At 18.8% G+C, this 15,980-nt stretch overlaps 4 protein-coding genes across 4 annotated transcripts; all 4 read right to left on the bottom strand.

Moving 5' to 3' along the window:
• Nucleotides 1-209: 209 nt before the first annotated feature.
• PF3D7_1326200 (conserved Plasmodium protein, unknown function) lies at nucleotides 210-1,208 on the bottom strand (the record flags this gene model as incomplete). Its single annotated transcript, XM_001349964.1, has 3 exons — nucleotides 210-283; nucleotides 402-564; nucleotides 648-1,208. The coding sequence occupies 3 exons, from the start codon at nucleotides 1,206-1,208 to the stop codon at nucleotides 210-212; spliced, it is 798 nt and encodes a 265-aa protein (XP_001350000.1).
• Nucleotides 1,209-2,274: 1,066 nt separating this feature from the next.
• Nucleotides 2,275-4,068, bottom strand: PF3D7_1326300 (RNA-binding protein, putative; the record flags this gene model as incomplete). Its single annotated transcript, XM_001349965.1, has 2 exons — nucleotides 2,275-3,775; nucleotides 3,986-4,068. The coding sequence occupies 2 exons, from the start codon at nucleotides 4,066-4,068 to the stop codon at nucleotides 2,275-2,277; spliced, it is 1,584 nt and encodes a 527-aa protein (XP_001350001.1).
• Nucleotides 4,069-5,433: 1,365 nt separating this feature from the next.
• On the bottom strand, nucleotides 5,434-8,345 carry PF3D7_1326400 (translation initiation factor eIF-2B subunit gamma, putative; the record flags this gene model as incomplete). The annotated part of the gene is made up of 10 exons (XM_002808988.1): nucleotides 5,434-5,520; nucleotides 5,753-5,886; nucleotides 5,993-6,062; nucleotides 6,225-6,305; nucleotides 6,537-6,635; nucleotides 6,741-6,859; nucleotides 6,942-6,993; nucleotides 7,124-7,455; nucleotides 7,701-7,761; nucleotides 7,959-8,345. 10 exons carry the CDS (start codon nucleotides 8,343-8,345, stop codon nucleotides 5,434-5,436), a joined length of 1,422 nt encoding a protein of 473 aa, XP_002809034.1.
• A 1,024-nt stretch (nucleotides 8,346-9,369) lies between these two features.
• PF3D7_1326500 (conserved Plasmodium protein, unknown function) lies at nucleotides 9,370-15,717 on the bottom strand (the record flags this gene model as incomplete). Its single annotated transcript, XM_002808989.1, has 1 exon — nucleotides 9,370-15,717. One exon carries the CDS (start codon nucleotides 15,715-15,717, stop codon nucleotides 9,370-9,372), a length of 6,348 nt encoding a protein of 2,115 aa, XP_002809035.1.
• Between the last annotated feature and the right edge of the window lie 263 nt (nucleotides 15,718-15,980).

Here is a 15,980-nt window from a genome sequence, read left to right on the forward strand (position 1 = left end):
TTTTTTCCATCACATATTTCTTTATTAAATGAATATAAATATATAAATATATATATATATATATATATATATATATATATATGTGTATATATGGGGCATAAATTATTTCAAAAAATGTTCCTCCTTCATTTTATGGAGAGTCATAAAATACGTAATCCCATATAATATTAACATGTCATTTTCCCAAAAGGAAGAAAATAAAAGTCATGTTAAAAATCTAAAAAGTCGTCCGAAAAATCATCCACAGATAATTTGAAATCATCAACAAAAAAAGACAGAAATTCTACAAGAAGAAAAAGATTTTAAATGGTTATAAGAAAAATATATATTAATTTATATATATATATATATATATATATAGATGTATTTTTTTTTTTTTTTTTTTTTTTTTTGTTTAGAACCATGTATATTCCAAATATATCGTTTTGCATTTTCAGTATAAAAATTTTGAAGTAAAGAAAAACTTTTTTTTATATATTCATTTTTTTCAAAAATATTTTGTCTATCTTTGTTATTTTTTATAAAGCTAGACAAATTAAGTATATTTAAATATAGTTCCCATACCTTTGAAATGAAGAAATATGTAAATGTATATATTATATATATATATAACATATTCAATTGTTTTACTTTTTGATCCATTATACCTCATCAACACAATTACATTCATTAGAAATAGCACCCTTTGAATCGTCCTTTTTATATTCATAAAAATAAAATTCCTCATTTATATATTGCTTATTTAATTCGCTGAAATATAAGACGTTAATATGAGATATATATTTCATAGTAGTTAAATGTTTTAGAAAAAAAAATATACTTTTTGTGTCGATACATTCTAAAAACATTATTGAATATACATTTACAAATAAACAAATTCCTTTTATTATTTGGTATTTTTCGTTTATTATATCTATTAAATTTTTATTAATAAATTTTTTTTCTTCTATATTATTTGGAATTTTAAAAAGTAATAAAAATCTACTATAATATTTTTCTTCTTTAAATTTTTTTTTGAATACATTAAATAAAGAGATGTTACTTTTCTCTTTTTCACTTTCTAAACTATAGTCTGTAACTATATTTACAAAAGTATCTTTTAAATCATAATTATTATTAAATTCTTTGAATAATATATTTTTATTTATAGTAAGTGATTTTTCTTCATTCTCTTTTTCTACTAAGGTACCTTTTTTATTCTCGTTCATAATTCAAACGTGTATGTATATTACTCGAAGAAATATTTACACAAGCGCTCTATATATATATATATATATTTATACAAATAAATTTCAGTCTGTTTTCCTTTGTTGTAATATTTTAAAATTATAGGGTAAAAAATATAATAATAATAATAATAATAATAATACTAAAATATTAACAAATAAATAATAAACAATAAAAAGAAAAGATAATAATGTTTTCATCATATATTAATTTCTTTATTCTGTATATTAATCGTCTTGTCATGATATAAAAACAAACTCCACATAAGAAAAATGACATGTTTGTATCTGTCTTCTTATCTTTTTTACATTTACGATAAAAAAAAAAATATATATTTTTTAAAAACTAAAAAGTTTATATGATATATAATATAACATATATAATATGCTCAATATATTTATGTAATTATAAATTTTATAATTTAACAAATAAAAAAAAAAAAAATATAATGTAATATTCAAAAGACGCAAAAATATAAATGCGTAATAAGGATAAAAAATAAAAATCGATCAAAAAAAATTTCTTTCTTTTTAAAGATATATTTAGTGATCATGTTTTCTATAAAGTGTAACAAAATATGAATGTAGATATTAGATATGTCATTGAAATTTAAATATTCCTTTCGCTTAAAATAAAAATAAATAAATAAATATATATAAATATATATATATATATGTGTGTGAATGCACAACTTACATCTTTTAAGGTCAAAGCGTTACAATAAAACAAAAAGGGATGTTTAAAATTTATGTTCATTAATTAGATAACAGTTATTTATGACTGAAAATAAAAAATAATATAATATAATATAATATAATATATATTATAATATAATATAATATACATATATATATTCGTGTGTGTAAGAACATATATATAATAAGCATAATAAAATAAAAATACATATATATTTTTTCCTTTTTTATATCGATTTTTTTTAAATTATTACATTTTATTCACTGGACATGTCTCCCAAGGTCGTCATGATATATATATATATATATATATTTTTTTTTTTTTTTTTTTTTTGAATAAAATAGAAATAATTCATTGATTATCATATAAATCACGAATGATTGGTTTTACGTATGTATCAAATGTATGTTGATCACATTTGTCCATTTTTATAAATTTCCCTTCATATTTTCTACTAGACATATTTTGAATGCTTTTATCAACAGAGTCTTCACTTTCGAATTCGATAATAACATCTCCAATATTAAAAGGAGTGTTTTGTACATATTTTTGATTAATTAAAATAGCATTAATAATTAATCCTTGGCTATGAAACCCTTCTTTAATATCTTCAAGAATAGTTGAATATTCTTCATGGTTAATAGATTCAAGTGAAACAATTTCAATAACTCTTAAGTATTTTGTGTGTATATTATCCATATTTTTTAAAGAGGAATGTAAATTATTTTGCATATACAAACTTTGTGGCGGTGCCCCCGGAGGTGGCGGAGGTGGTTTGTTATAAGGATTATTATTATAATTGTGCATATTATTTATCGTATTATTAATTACATTATTAATCATATTATTATTATTATTATTACTATTATTATTATTATTATTATTATTATTATTAATTTTGTTTATATTTTGTAATAACATATTTTGATTTTGTTTAACCGTATTCGTTGAATAATCATTAGGTCGTGACACCTTTAAAGCCACTCCTTTGCATATCATACCATCCATCGTTAAAGCTCTTTCTGTTTCTTCTACCGTAGCGAATTCAACAAAACCATAATTTCCTTTGTCTTTAGCAAACCATACATATAAAACAGGATTTATATTTTCGTCATTACAATATTTTCTTTTTTTCATTTCATTCCATACAATTTCTTGAAAAGCATTTTCACTCAATCCTAAATGAAGAGGTAAATTTCCAAAATATAATCTTCTCAATTTTCTTGTTGAATTCATTATAGCTGGATCTAAATGATGTGGATTTGTTTGATTTGTTTTAGCTACCCATTGAAAACCATCCCAAAAAACATTTGTCGTTTCATGACCCTCCATATCAGCTAACCGTTTAAATCCTCCTGCCTTTTTAATACAATCTGCTTGTATCCTTCTTCTTCTTCGTTCTCTTGATCTTGACCTTTCATGAGATGATGTCAAATTGCGGTTTAAATTACTGTGTCTTCTTTTTTTTCTCCTGTCATATTTGTCATCTCTTCCTGAACGTTCTTCCCTTATACTTCTTCTTTCTCTATCACGATCTCTATCACGATCTCTATCTCGATCTCTTTCTCTATCTCGATCTCTTTCTCTATCTCGATCTCTTTCTCTATCTCGATCTCTTTCTCTATCTCTGTCTCTTTCTCTGTCTCTGTTTCTATCTCTCCTCCTTCTTCTATGCTCATCTGAGCTAGATTTATCATTATGTTCCTCGGATGACGTTTCATACGAATTATTACTATGTGAGTTTCTTCCCCTTCTTACTTTTCTTTCTATATGTTTTTCTTTAGAATAACAATTAGACGAACTTCTTTTCGCTTGGCTAGAATTGGACAAGCTTCTTTTTTCTTTTGGGTGCCTATAAGGTATGATAAGATGAAAGGGAATGAAAACAAAAATATATATACAAAATAAAAATAAAAAATAAAAAAAAATTATACATGTATATAAATATATAATATGATATATATATATATATATATATATATATGTGCGTATATATTTATATAATAAGGTTTATATTAAAATATTTTTCATATCTGATTTTTTGTCTGTGTTAAATTCTAACCTTTCTACATCTTCCTTTTTATGCTCAGACCTCCTACTATGTTCATCTGATATATTTTCATCAGTATCTTTCTTTTTTACCATCTTAATATTATAAATGAAATATTAAAAAGAAAAAAATATACAAACACTCAAATAAAAGGAAATTATAAAAAATGAATACTTATGGTTTAATAAAAAAAACTTTCTAATATTGTGTTTTTTTTGTATTAATAATACAATTTAATATAAATGGCGCTCTTCATTGGTTCGTTTATATATATATATATATATATATATATATTTATATTTATTTATTTATTTATATATATATATATATATATATATATGTAACCATGAGAAAAAAAATAATAAATAGAAAAATATAAATATATAATATTCACTTCATATATTAAAATATAATTGTATGTATTTAATTCTTTTATAAATACACTTTTAAAAGGAATAATATTATTTTGTATAAATTTTAAAATGACATAATTTGTTATTCAATATATAATTACAAAATTTGTATATTTATATATATAATTATATATATATATATATATGACGTATTTAAAGTGGTAAATAAAAAAAAGTATATTATTTTCTTTCATATATTTACTATCATATTATTCCAAACTACTTTTTTTTAAAACCTTCATGTTAAAAATATAGTTCTGTATATATTTTTAAATAATTATTATATATAATATATTATATTATTTTTTTAATATATTTATTATTATATGTACGTAACATCTTTATAAATATCATCATTATATAATATATATATATATATACATTATATTTTTTAAACTTGAATTGAAGAATATTATTTTTATTTGCCTTTACTCCATCATATAATTTTTTAAAAAAACATCCTAATTTTATATTACTTTGGGATATATATATATATTAATAAAAATATATATATATATATATATATATTATAATATATATTAAAAATTATTTATTCTTATTTTTCATATATTATGAGGACTATATTCAAAATGTTTGTGCTTAAAAAATATATATATAATATATTATATATATGTATATATTCAAAGTTTATATATTATGAGAAGAAACCTAAGTATATTAATTTTAAAACATCAAGAATTAAATAATAATGGAGGGAAATAGAAAAAAATATAAAAAAAAAAAAAAATAAAATGAAATAAAATAAAATAAGTAAATAAAAATAATACAATAAACAAATAAATATATATATATATTAAAAAATTATAATGATAAAATAATGAAAATTTCTCTACATATATAATATATATTATATATTATATATAAAGATTTAAAATATATTTAATAATAATATATATAAATATATTTTTATATACCTATAATATTTTTATTCTTTATGAGAACGGTTTTTAAAAAAAAAAAAAAAAAAAATTTATAATAAAAAAATACATATATATTATATGTAAAATGTTAAGATATATTAAAAAATTAAGAAATAAATAATGGTAATGTTTCCTTTTCGTGCACACTATTCTTTTGAATAACACTGTTTTCCTTAATAATACAATCAATGAGCTATACAAAATAAAATAAATATATATAATATGTAACATATATAATTATATAATTGAAAGATAAATATAATAATATATATATATATATATATAATACGTATAACGTATTATAATAGGAAGACTTAAAAAAAAAAAAATAATATATAATGAATGGCTCCATTACATTCTTAAGAGAATATATATATTTAATATATCTACATACATACATACGTGTAATTTTATATAATATTTACCTTGCAGTTTTCTTCTATAACTACATTATCACAAATAATTGAATTTTGAATCACACATTTTTCATGTATTGTTATATTATCCATTAGGATACTTCTATTTATGGATGAATTTTTTTTTATCGTAACATTTTTACCTACAAAATGGAGATGTAATATATAACATATGTACATATATATATATGCATTTATGTATGTATGTATGTTCATTATATCATTTTGTTCATTTATATATTCTGTTACCCAAAATTGATTTTTTTAAGAGGATATTTTCTTCATGATCAAAATGGCTACTTATTATACAATCCTTAAACTGCAAAAAAAAAAAAAAAAAAAAAATATATATATATATATATATATATTGCCATATTAATGTATGCTTATTATATAATATGACAAATTTTATATTTTATTAAAGACAATATTTGATAAAAAAAAAAAAAAAATTTCACTTGTTTTATTATATATAATATACCGATTGGTTTTTTTCCGTTAGAAGAAAAAAACAATAAGGAGGCAATATGTTTTTCAAATGATCTTGTCTACTAACACAAAACTGAAGGAAAGAAATATAAAAAAAAAATAAAATGAGGAAATAAATAAATATACACATATATATATATATATATATATATATATATATATATATATATATATATTTTTATTTATTTATTTATATTTTAAGCATCAGCACATGTTTCTTTTATTTTTATTTTATTTTTATTTTATTTTTATTTTATTTTTATTTTATTTTTTTTATTATTATTTTTTTTTTTTTGCTTCTTACCAATAAGTTCGCTTTAAAAAAATTTGGGATACTATTAATTCTTTGGCAAAATCCATTGTTTTTTGGTTGTATATAACAAACAACACTCTCTACATTTTCCTATAAAATGAATAAATATAATATGTAGTGTTATACGTTTCATTTGTTATAAAATATATATATATATATATAATATACATGTATATATTTTTAATTTTTCATTACATTATTTATGATGTCCAACATTAGATTTTCTCTTTTTCCTTCCTCAATTTCATCGTCCCCTTCATATTTTTCAATTAATGTATTGTACATGTTGTACTTGAATTCCCCCTTGGAATATTCTACAAAAAAAGGAAAAAATAAAATAAGAACATACGCGTATGACATATACAGGTGATGATATAAATTATTATGCTTTCCTACCTGCAGCCTTGGATGTGTTTTGAATTTTTACCAAGTATGGAATCAAATCATACTAAAAAAAAAAATAAATAATATATATATATATATAAATATATGTATAAATATATGTATATATCTATCTACACATATATATATATATATTTTTCTATTTTATTTTATTTTATTTTATTTTTGTTCCTTACCTTGATACTTGAGAATTTGTTTTTTTTTTGTTCCATGATTTCTAAAACGTAATGCTTAAAAATGTATACATGACTATCTAATAAGTCCGTTTTTAATACAAAATTTTTATGAAATAATAAATTAACTTTACTAATTTTCATCTTTCCATTTTCTTTCATGGATAAAGAATCTTTAATACTCACAACTTTACTATTCTTGTCAATACACACCCATACGTTATTCTCTAAATTTACATATTCGTCTGTTATCTCTTTCTTCTTTTTATCATTACTTGGTTGGTTATTTTCTAAAAGTAATATGGCGCATATAGCGTTTTCCCCTCTAAACAAATCTACAGTATAATAAGGAAAATATAATAAGAAATGAAGAAAAGAAAAATATTGGAGGAGGTGATAAATATATAAAAAATTATGACACGGTGTTGGAGAAGCACAAATATAAATAAATATATAAATAAATAAATAAATAAATATATATATATATATATATATATATATATATATATATATATATATATATATATGTATAATTTTTATTTATTTATTTTTTTGTTTATTTTATTTTTCAGCATCCTACTAGCTAAGGAATGAAAATCCACGAATCCGAGAATATCACAATTGACTACAATAAAATCGGACTAAAAAAAATAATAAACAAATATAAATATAAAAATGAATAAATACATACATATATACATATATATATATATATATATATATTCATGTGAGAATTAATTTTGGGGGACTCATAAAATGAGTAGCTTATGTATACATTTTAAAAACAAAATACATAGAAATAATAATATACATATATAATACATTTTCTTATATTTACTTTTATTTTATTTTTAATTTGTAATAAACATTGAATGGAACCTATATCTTCATTGTTGTTTGTATTATATGGTTCGATGTCTATACAATAAATGTGTTTTCCTTTCTTATCATCATATTTATAATTATCTTGAAAAGTTGTATTAATATAATTAACCATGTCATCATAATATTTACTATTAACAACGATAGTAATATATTTTAATCTCTGTTCAATAATATTTTTTATTATATAATATATCATACATCTATTACATATCTTTATTAATGCTTTACATTTATTATCACATAATTCACTAGCAAAATGATTCTCATCAAGTGTCAAAATTACCACTTGAAATTCTACGAAGGTACCTGAAAGTACCTTGGATATATTACAAGTTGACATTTACCAAAAAAAAAAAAAAATAAAAATAAAAAATAATAAAATAATAAAATAAAAAATAAAAAAAATATAAAAAATATAAAAAAAAATATAAATTTTAAAATACATATGTATAAATATAGATATATATTTATACATATGTATTCATATTATATGTGAATATATTTATAATGTACTAATTGATACATTTATTATTTTATATATAAAAAAATATTCATCTTAATTTTTATTTCATGTGCTTTTTATTATTATAGTTATCTAAAAAATGATGGAAGCCCCATCTTTTTTTTCCTCAAAAAAAAGAATAATATAATAATAATATTATATATATATATATATATATATATAATTATATAAATATACTTACAGTTTGATATATATATAGAATTTTATTTCAATGAAAACTTTTTAAAATTATTGAAATATAAATTATAATATATATATATATATATGTTTTTCAAAATATTTTATTTTATTTTTTCTTTATATTATGTATACATATAAAAACTGAATGAATAGTTGTTTCTCGCTCTCTTTAATATTGTACATATATATTATATATATATATAAAATATTATATGTATATATAAAGTGAACATATATAAATTATATATAATAATATAAAATATACATATTATATATATGTAAATATTACGCTTTGTATAATATATATGTTGATATTATATTTGTTTTTATTTTTTTTTTTATATTATTATATTTTGTATTCCTTCCACATGTATATAAAATAATCAATGTTATATATATATATATATATATATTTAAAAAAAAAAAAAAAAAAATGTGCCGTGATTTAAAAGAAACGGATAAAATAATATCATCATTTTAATATTCTTATTTTAAAATATGATGAATGTATTATAAAAAAAAAATATATATATATATATAAACATATCAATATGTACATATTTTTGTTTGTATCCATATTTGATTGTAAATATTTATATATATTTGTTTATGTGTATTTTTTTTTATCTCAGTATAGTTATTTCTATTTTATCATTTCCTATTATCTCAATGATGTATATATAAATATAATAATAAAGAGAAATAAGGATATCATAGAAATTTGTAATAATAAGATAAATATTTGATAAAAATTGAAATGATAATAGTTATATTTTACATTGTTTTGATTTTGTTTTTGTTTTTGTTTTTGTTTTTTTTTTTCTTCATAAGAATTATTATTTCTTAAATTTGTTTCGTCTATTATTTGATTTTCTTTATAATTAGATATTATATTTTTAATATTTCTATTTTTAACAATATTATTATAAATTTCTGAAGGAAGAAAATTTTCCTTATGATCTGTATCATTATTTATATTGTTATGTTTACTTTTATTATTGTAATATGAAATAGAAGCCTTAAATGTGTTTTGTAAATCTTTTTTAAGATTATATAATTTTGTTGAAGTATTATCACTATAAATTTCAGGGCTATTATTTGTGTCACTTGTTATATCATGATTATGTTCTCCTAAGTATCCATTATAATTATTTGATGAAGGGATATTATTATATGTATCTTTGTAAATATTTTTTTCATCTTGATAATATAATTTCTTCTTTTCATTTGACATGAAATCATCTTGTTGGGAATAATTTGTATGTGTATTTTTATTATTATACAAACTAATATGTTTATCTTGACAAATGTTTATGTTACTTTTATCATATTGTTCATTATGTGTATTGTGTATATTATATATATTATTATAAACATTGTTATCTCTTTTATCATAGATATGTATATGGTTATTATAATCTGTATTTCTTATTTGCTGATTATATTGATTATTTATATTATCACTACCTTCTTTTTGAGATATAAAATAATGATGCTTATCATCCTTTATTTTATTAATTAAATGATTTTGATTACTTTGTGTAAGTTCATTATTATGATGTATATCTTGTTTAACACATTCCTTATCTTTAAAGGCAGCACCACAAAATATATTTTTTAATTTAAAAAAAGTGCTATTATTTTTATTGTTATTATTATGGTCATTATTTTTATTATTATTGTTATTATTTTTATTATTATGGTCATTATTTTTATTATTATGGTCATTATTTTTATCATGATTTGTAGTAGTTGTATGATTAATATTTGTTTTGGTTCCTGTTAGATCTTTATTAAATTTAATAATATTTAAAAAAATATCATCATTAATATATTTACAAAAATAAATATTATTCACAATTAAAAGGAAATGATTATCTAAATCATTTTTATTAATAAATTGTGGATTTTCTTTTACAAATTTGTTATATATATAATTTAAGATGATAAGATCATCTTTTTCGTTTTTCATTTCATCGTCCATGTTGAAATTTTTATCTAAATCATTAATATTTATATCGTTTATATTTACATTTTTATTTATATTTTGTAATTTTTTTTTTTTTATCTTGTCTATAAACTTTTCATAATGTTCATAAAATATATTTTTGTTCATATTTCTTTCTATGACCTTAACAATTTTTGATTTGTCTATATGTAGGATAGATAAAGTATATAAAAGTTCGATAAGATGTATAGAGTTTAATTTATTTATGTTATTACAACAATCTTCTATTAGATTTGTAAATAAGATACGTTCATATGAATTCAGAAGAAAATCATAATTATTATTTTTATTATCATATATATTATAATATTCTTTAAATTTCTTAAAATTTTTTTTTTTATTTATATTATTTTTCCAGTCATTTTTAAAAGAATTTATAATATTATTTTGTGTATATGAAAAAGTATGGTTACAATCAATATCTATGTTTATATTTCTATTATGCTCCTCATTTTTATTATTATTATTATGATAAATATCTACACATGTTGTTGAGAAGGGTAAATGTTGTTTTTTTTCACAAGTTGTTAAATCATTATCATTTTTTACCACATCATTATTTTGAAGATTGTAATTTTTTATTAAAGCATTTTTTATATTCCCATACACATTTGAGCTATTAAATCTAAAATTTTGAAGAGGACCTTTTTTATTTTTTGAATTTTCTTTTTCATGTCTATTTTCTACACTTAGACTTCTGTTAGTCATTCCTTTTTTGTAACTACTTACTAGATTTTTATTATCATCATAATTTATTTTATAATTTGATTCTTCTTGTTGTTGTTCTTTTTCTTCTTGTTGTTGTTGTTCTTTTTCTTGTTCTTTTTCTTCTTGTTGTTGTTGTTTTTTTTTTTTATTTATTTGTTCGTAATGTAAAAAGTTATATGCTAATATTTTAAAAATGATAGAATGACATACAGGTTTCCTATAAAAGTAATATGGATATAATTTCTTTTCTGTATAAAAAGTATTTATATCCTTTTCATATTGTCTATAATCATTTATGGTGTCTTGAGAAATGTTCATAATATATTTATGTAATATATTTGGTTCTTTTGTTTTTTTTACATTTTTCCAATATTTATTTATTAATATAATTTTTTGACAACCGAAACAACAAGATATTGTTATAAATTCACTAAGCGGAATATAATGAAGAATATTTATAATATATCCACTTATATCCTTTAAGAATTCTGAACAAGGGACTTCAATTAAACATAAGGACCATAATACATTTACTAATAATATACTTTTATTTAATTTTTTTATGTTATGTCTAAATACATTTAATATTTTATTAAAAAAATATGGATATTCATCATTTTTTATATTTAAATAAGCTAATACACATAATATATGAGTACATGTATATAAATTTAAATATTCTAAAGTATCATAAAAACATAGAATAATTTTTTCAATATTTTGTTTATGATATTTATTATATAAAATATGTTCATTATATAATGAACATATATATAATAAATGTAAATACATACACATATTTTCATTATTATCATTAGTTATATTTAAAATCATATTTTTATTTAAATTTATTTCACATTCTTTTATTTCTATTATATTACAATATTCAAAAAGATACATTACACAAAAAATTAAATCTTTATCTACATCCATATATTCAATCTCTTTATATAATATCCTTAAAAGATCGATAAAAATTTCGTTCTTTTTTAATACACATAAACACCAAACTATTTTATATATATCTATTAAGCTTATTATTTGCATATTTTTATTAAACACAAAAAAACCTTTTTTATCATCATATTTGTTTGCTGTACGACTTTTATCCCTATCATCAATATTTTGTTCTAACAAATTGTTAGCTATCATATCATGTTCATATTTTATTATTCGTTTATTATAAAAGGTAACAAAAGAGTTGCTACTATTATTACTTAAGGAATTCCCATTTTCATGATTAAAATGGTGATTGTTGTTATCATCAACATGGTTGTTATCATCAACATGGTTGTTATCATCAACATTATTTTTATCATCAACATTATTTTTATCGTCAACATTATTTTTATCATCAACATTATTTTTATCTTTTACATGATTGTTATCTTTTACATGATTGTTATATTTTATGTCTATATGTTGTTCATTTTTTTTTTTTTCTTCCTTGTTGTCGTCACACAATACTTCATTTTTTGTATCATTTTCTTTTATTTGTATATAATAATATTTATCTGCACTATAATTTATTTTATTTTCTTTAAGCAAACATGTTTTTAAATTAAGACAATATAAAAACTTATTTAATATTTTTGTTAATAAACTATCTGATATTTCATTTTCTGTACAATTATTATTTATGTTAAAATTTAAAAAGTATAAAGATAGAGCTAATAAAATATTTATATTTTTTATAGTTATAGGTATATAATTTACAAATTCTTTTATATATTTATAATAATCTTCATAATTGTTTATATTATTTAATTCGTTCATATGTTGTTTATCTATATTTAAACACCCACGTCTTATATGACTACTAGTATTCATGTTGTACAAATGTTTTTTTCTTTCTTGCTCTTCATCTACATTTTGATTTTTATAATTATAATTATTATTATAACAATTTATTTTGTTATCACCATTATTTAGATTACTTCTTGTTTTTTTCTTTTCGCTTGAAAAGAAATTATTATTACTATTCATTATGTAATTTTTTTCCGCCCTATCATTATATATAATATTTAGTCTGTTATCAGAAAAATATAAGGGAAATAATTTGGTTTCTTTATTTTTATCAATACTAATATTATTATTATTATTATTGTGATTATAAATGTTATTATTATTGTGATTATAAATATTATGATTATTATTATCATTATTATTATCATTATTTTTGCTGTTGCTGCTCATGTCTTTTATTATATCTTCATTTTTTTTACATTCAAAATATCGGTTCATATTATTATTCCTATTCTTTATACATATTTTTCCATCATTCCATATATTATTATTGTTCATATCCTCAGATAAATTTTCATTTTCTTTGTAATTTTTTTCCACATACTCTTTATTAATATTATTTGTACTATAATTACTGCGTACATTTAAATAATTAGTGTATCCCTCCTTCTTATTTATAATATTGTTGTTGTAGGTTTCGTTTATATCATTATTAATATTATTATAATTTATATTATATTTTAAATTATAAGTATTATTTCGAATATTATTACCATCATTATTGAGACCACTACTAATTATTTTATTTGTATTATTTAGATAGTCCCCTTTTTTACTATCATCTGTATTCGTATTAAATAATGCTGAAGACATTTGCCTATTTATATATACATTATTATCTCCGTTTTGTGTCTTACTCTTGTTATCATAATTATATATATTTGAATATATGTCTGATGTTTTATTTTTGGATTCTAAGGTACATTCATTAGATACATTTATAACATCTACCATCTTTTTATTATTTGAATCTTTGTAATATATTATTACATTATCAGTACTTTTTGAATGTAAATTGGAACTATCATAAACATTTATAACAGATTCATCATTTTTATTTTTGTTATTACTTATATTGAAAATGCTCATATTGTCTTGCTCATAACTTAAAGGGGAATCAATAATTTTACTAGAATCTGAATAAGTAGATTTTAAAAAACTCATATCAAATAAACTATTATCATTTGAATTTCTTGAATGTTCACATCCCTTATTACATTTATAAATAATGGAATTGTTTATAATTTTATCATAATCTTTTTCAAAAATATTCATATTATTAATAACAGGGTTATTGTTTTCATTATAATGAAAAGTTGGTTTATGTTCACAAATTGTCTCCTTTTTCTTATTAAATATAGTCATGTTGTTAATTAAATCTACTTCCTTATATTTTCCATCTTCATTCTTAGAATATGTATCATAAAAAAAAAAGTTATTTCTTTTATATTTATCTTCTTTAATTTTATTCTTCATAAAAGAATTCTCCGCATATGAAGAAACGCTCATTTTTTTCTTTTTTAAATCTTTCTTTACTAGCATTTCATTTTTTAAAATACTATTTCGTTTGCTCAAATAATGAACATAATCTTTATTTCGCTGGATTAAATTTTTTTTTTTACTATGACTCTGTGGTTCATACAAGTTGCGTTTGCCCGAATTACTTCTACTATTATAATTACTAATATTACTAATAATATTGTTATTATTATTATTATTATTATTATTACTAATATTATTATTATTGTTGTTGTTGGTGGTGTTGTTTATGGTGATGCCATTATTATCTTTATATTGTATATTATCATTCATAATATATTTTGATCGGCCCCTTTCAGAGGTATCGTCAAACCGTAATTTATTTGTTATCTCCTTTTTTGCATCTAACATATACGGTTTGGTCATGCTATATTTAAAATACCCTAACTTTTCATCATTTTTTCTAATACTAGTATTGTTTGTATATTTATTTAATAAATCATCAATCGTATTTACGACATTATTTTTTTCCTGATTTTTTATATAATTATTATATCCTTCCTCTTCTTTGGATTTGTACAATTTATTCGTCTCATTAGGGTTCATAGAAGTATTACAAGAATTAATTAGTTTAGTTATTTTACTTGTATTTAAAAATAAATTTGTATACATATAATCATTTTTCTTTTCAAAATTTTGTGCTCCAACATAATTTAAATTAACATTCTCATTTTTATTATTTAAATAATATGGTGTATTATCATTAGATACATAATTATTACATTCACTTATATTTTTATTATCATAATAATCATTATTTATATTTATATTATAGTTATTTTTATTTATAGTTTTATAACTTACTTTATTCCTTAAGTATTTTTCTGCTATTTCTTCTGCAGAATTATCTTTAGAAATCTTGGAATTTTCATAGGGGTTCAAAAAAGAAATATTCCTGTTTTCTTCATTATTATTTAATATATCATTTTTATTACCTTTCGAAATCATCTTTTCAATTATCCTATATTCTTTTATTTTTAATTTTATTAAATGTTTAAAATGGATAATATATATATATATATATAAATATATTTATATCTATCTTTCTAATTTATATATTTTTAAAAAATTATATGCAACATATCATATATATATATATATATATATATGTATATATTTATTTATTTATATTTATATTACTCTCATATATAAATGTTTTTTTTTTTTTTTTTTTTTTTTTTTTTTTTTTTTTTCTCTCTTATATTCAATAT

This window comes from Plasmodium falciparum, assembly GCF_000002765.6.
Source record: "Plasmodium falciparum 3D7 genome assembly, chromosome: 13".
NCBI classification, from domain to species: domain Eukaryota; phylum Apicomplexa; class Aconoidasida; order Haemosporida; family Plasmodiidae; genus Plasmodium; species Plasmodium falciparum.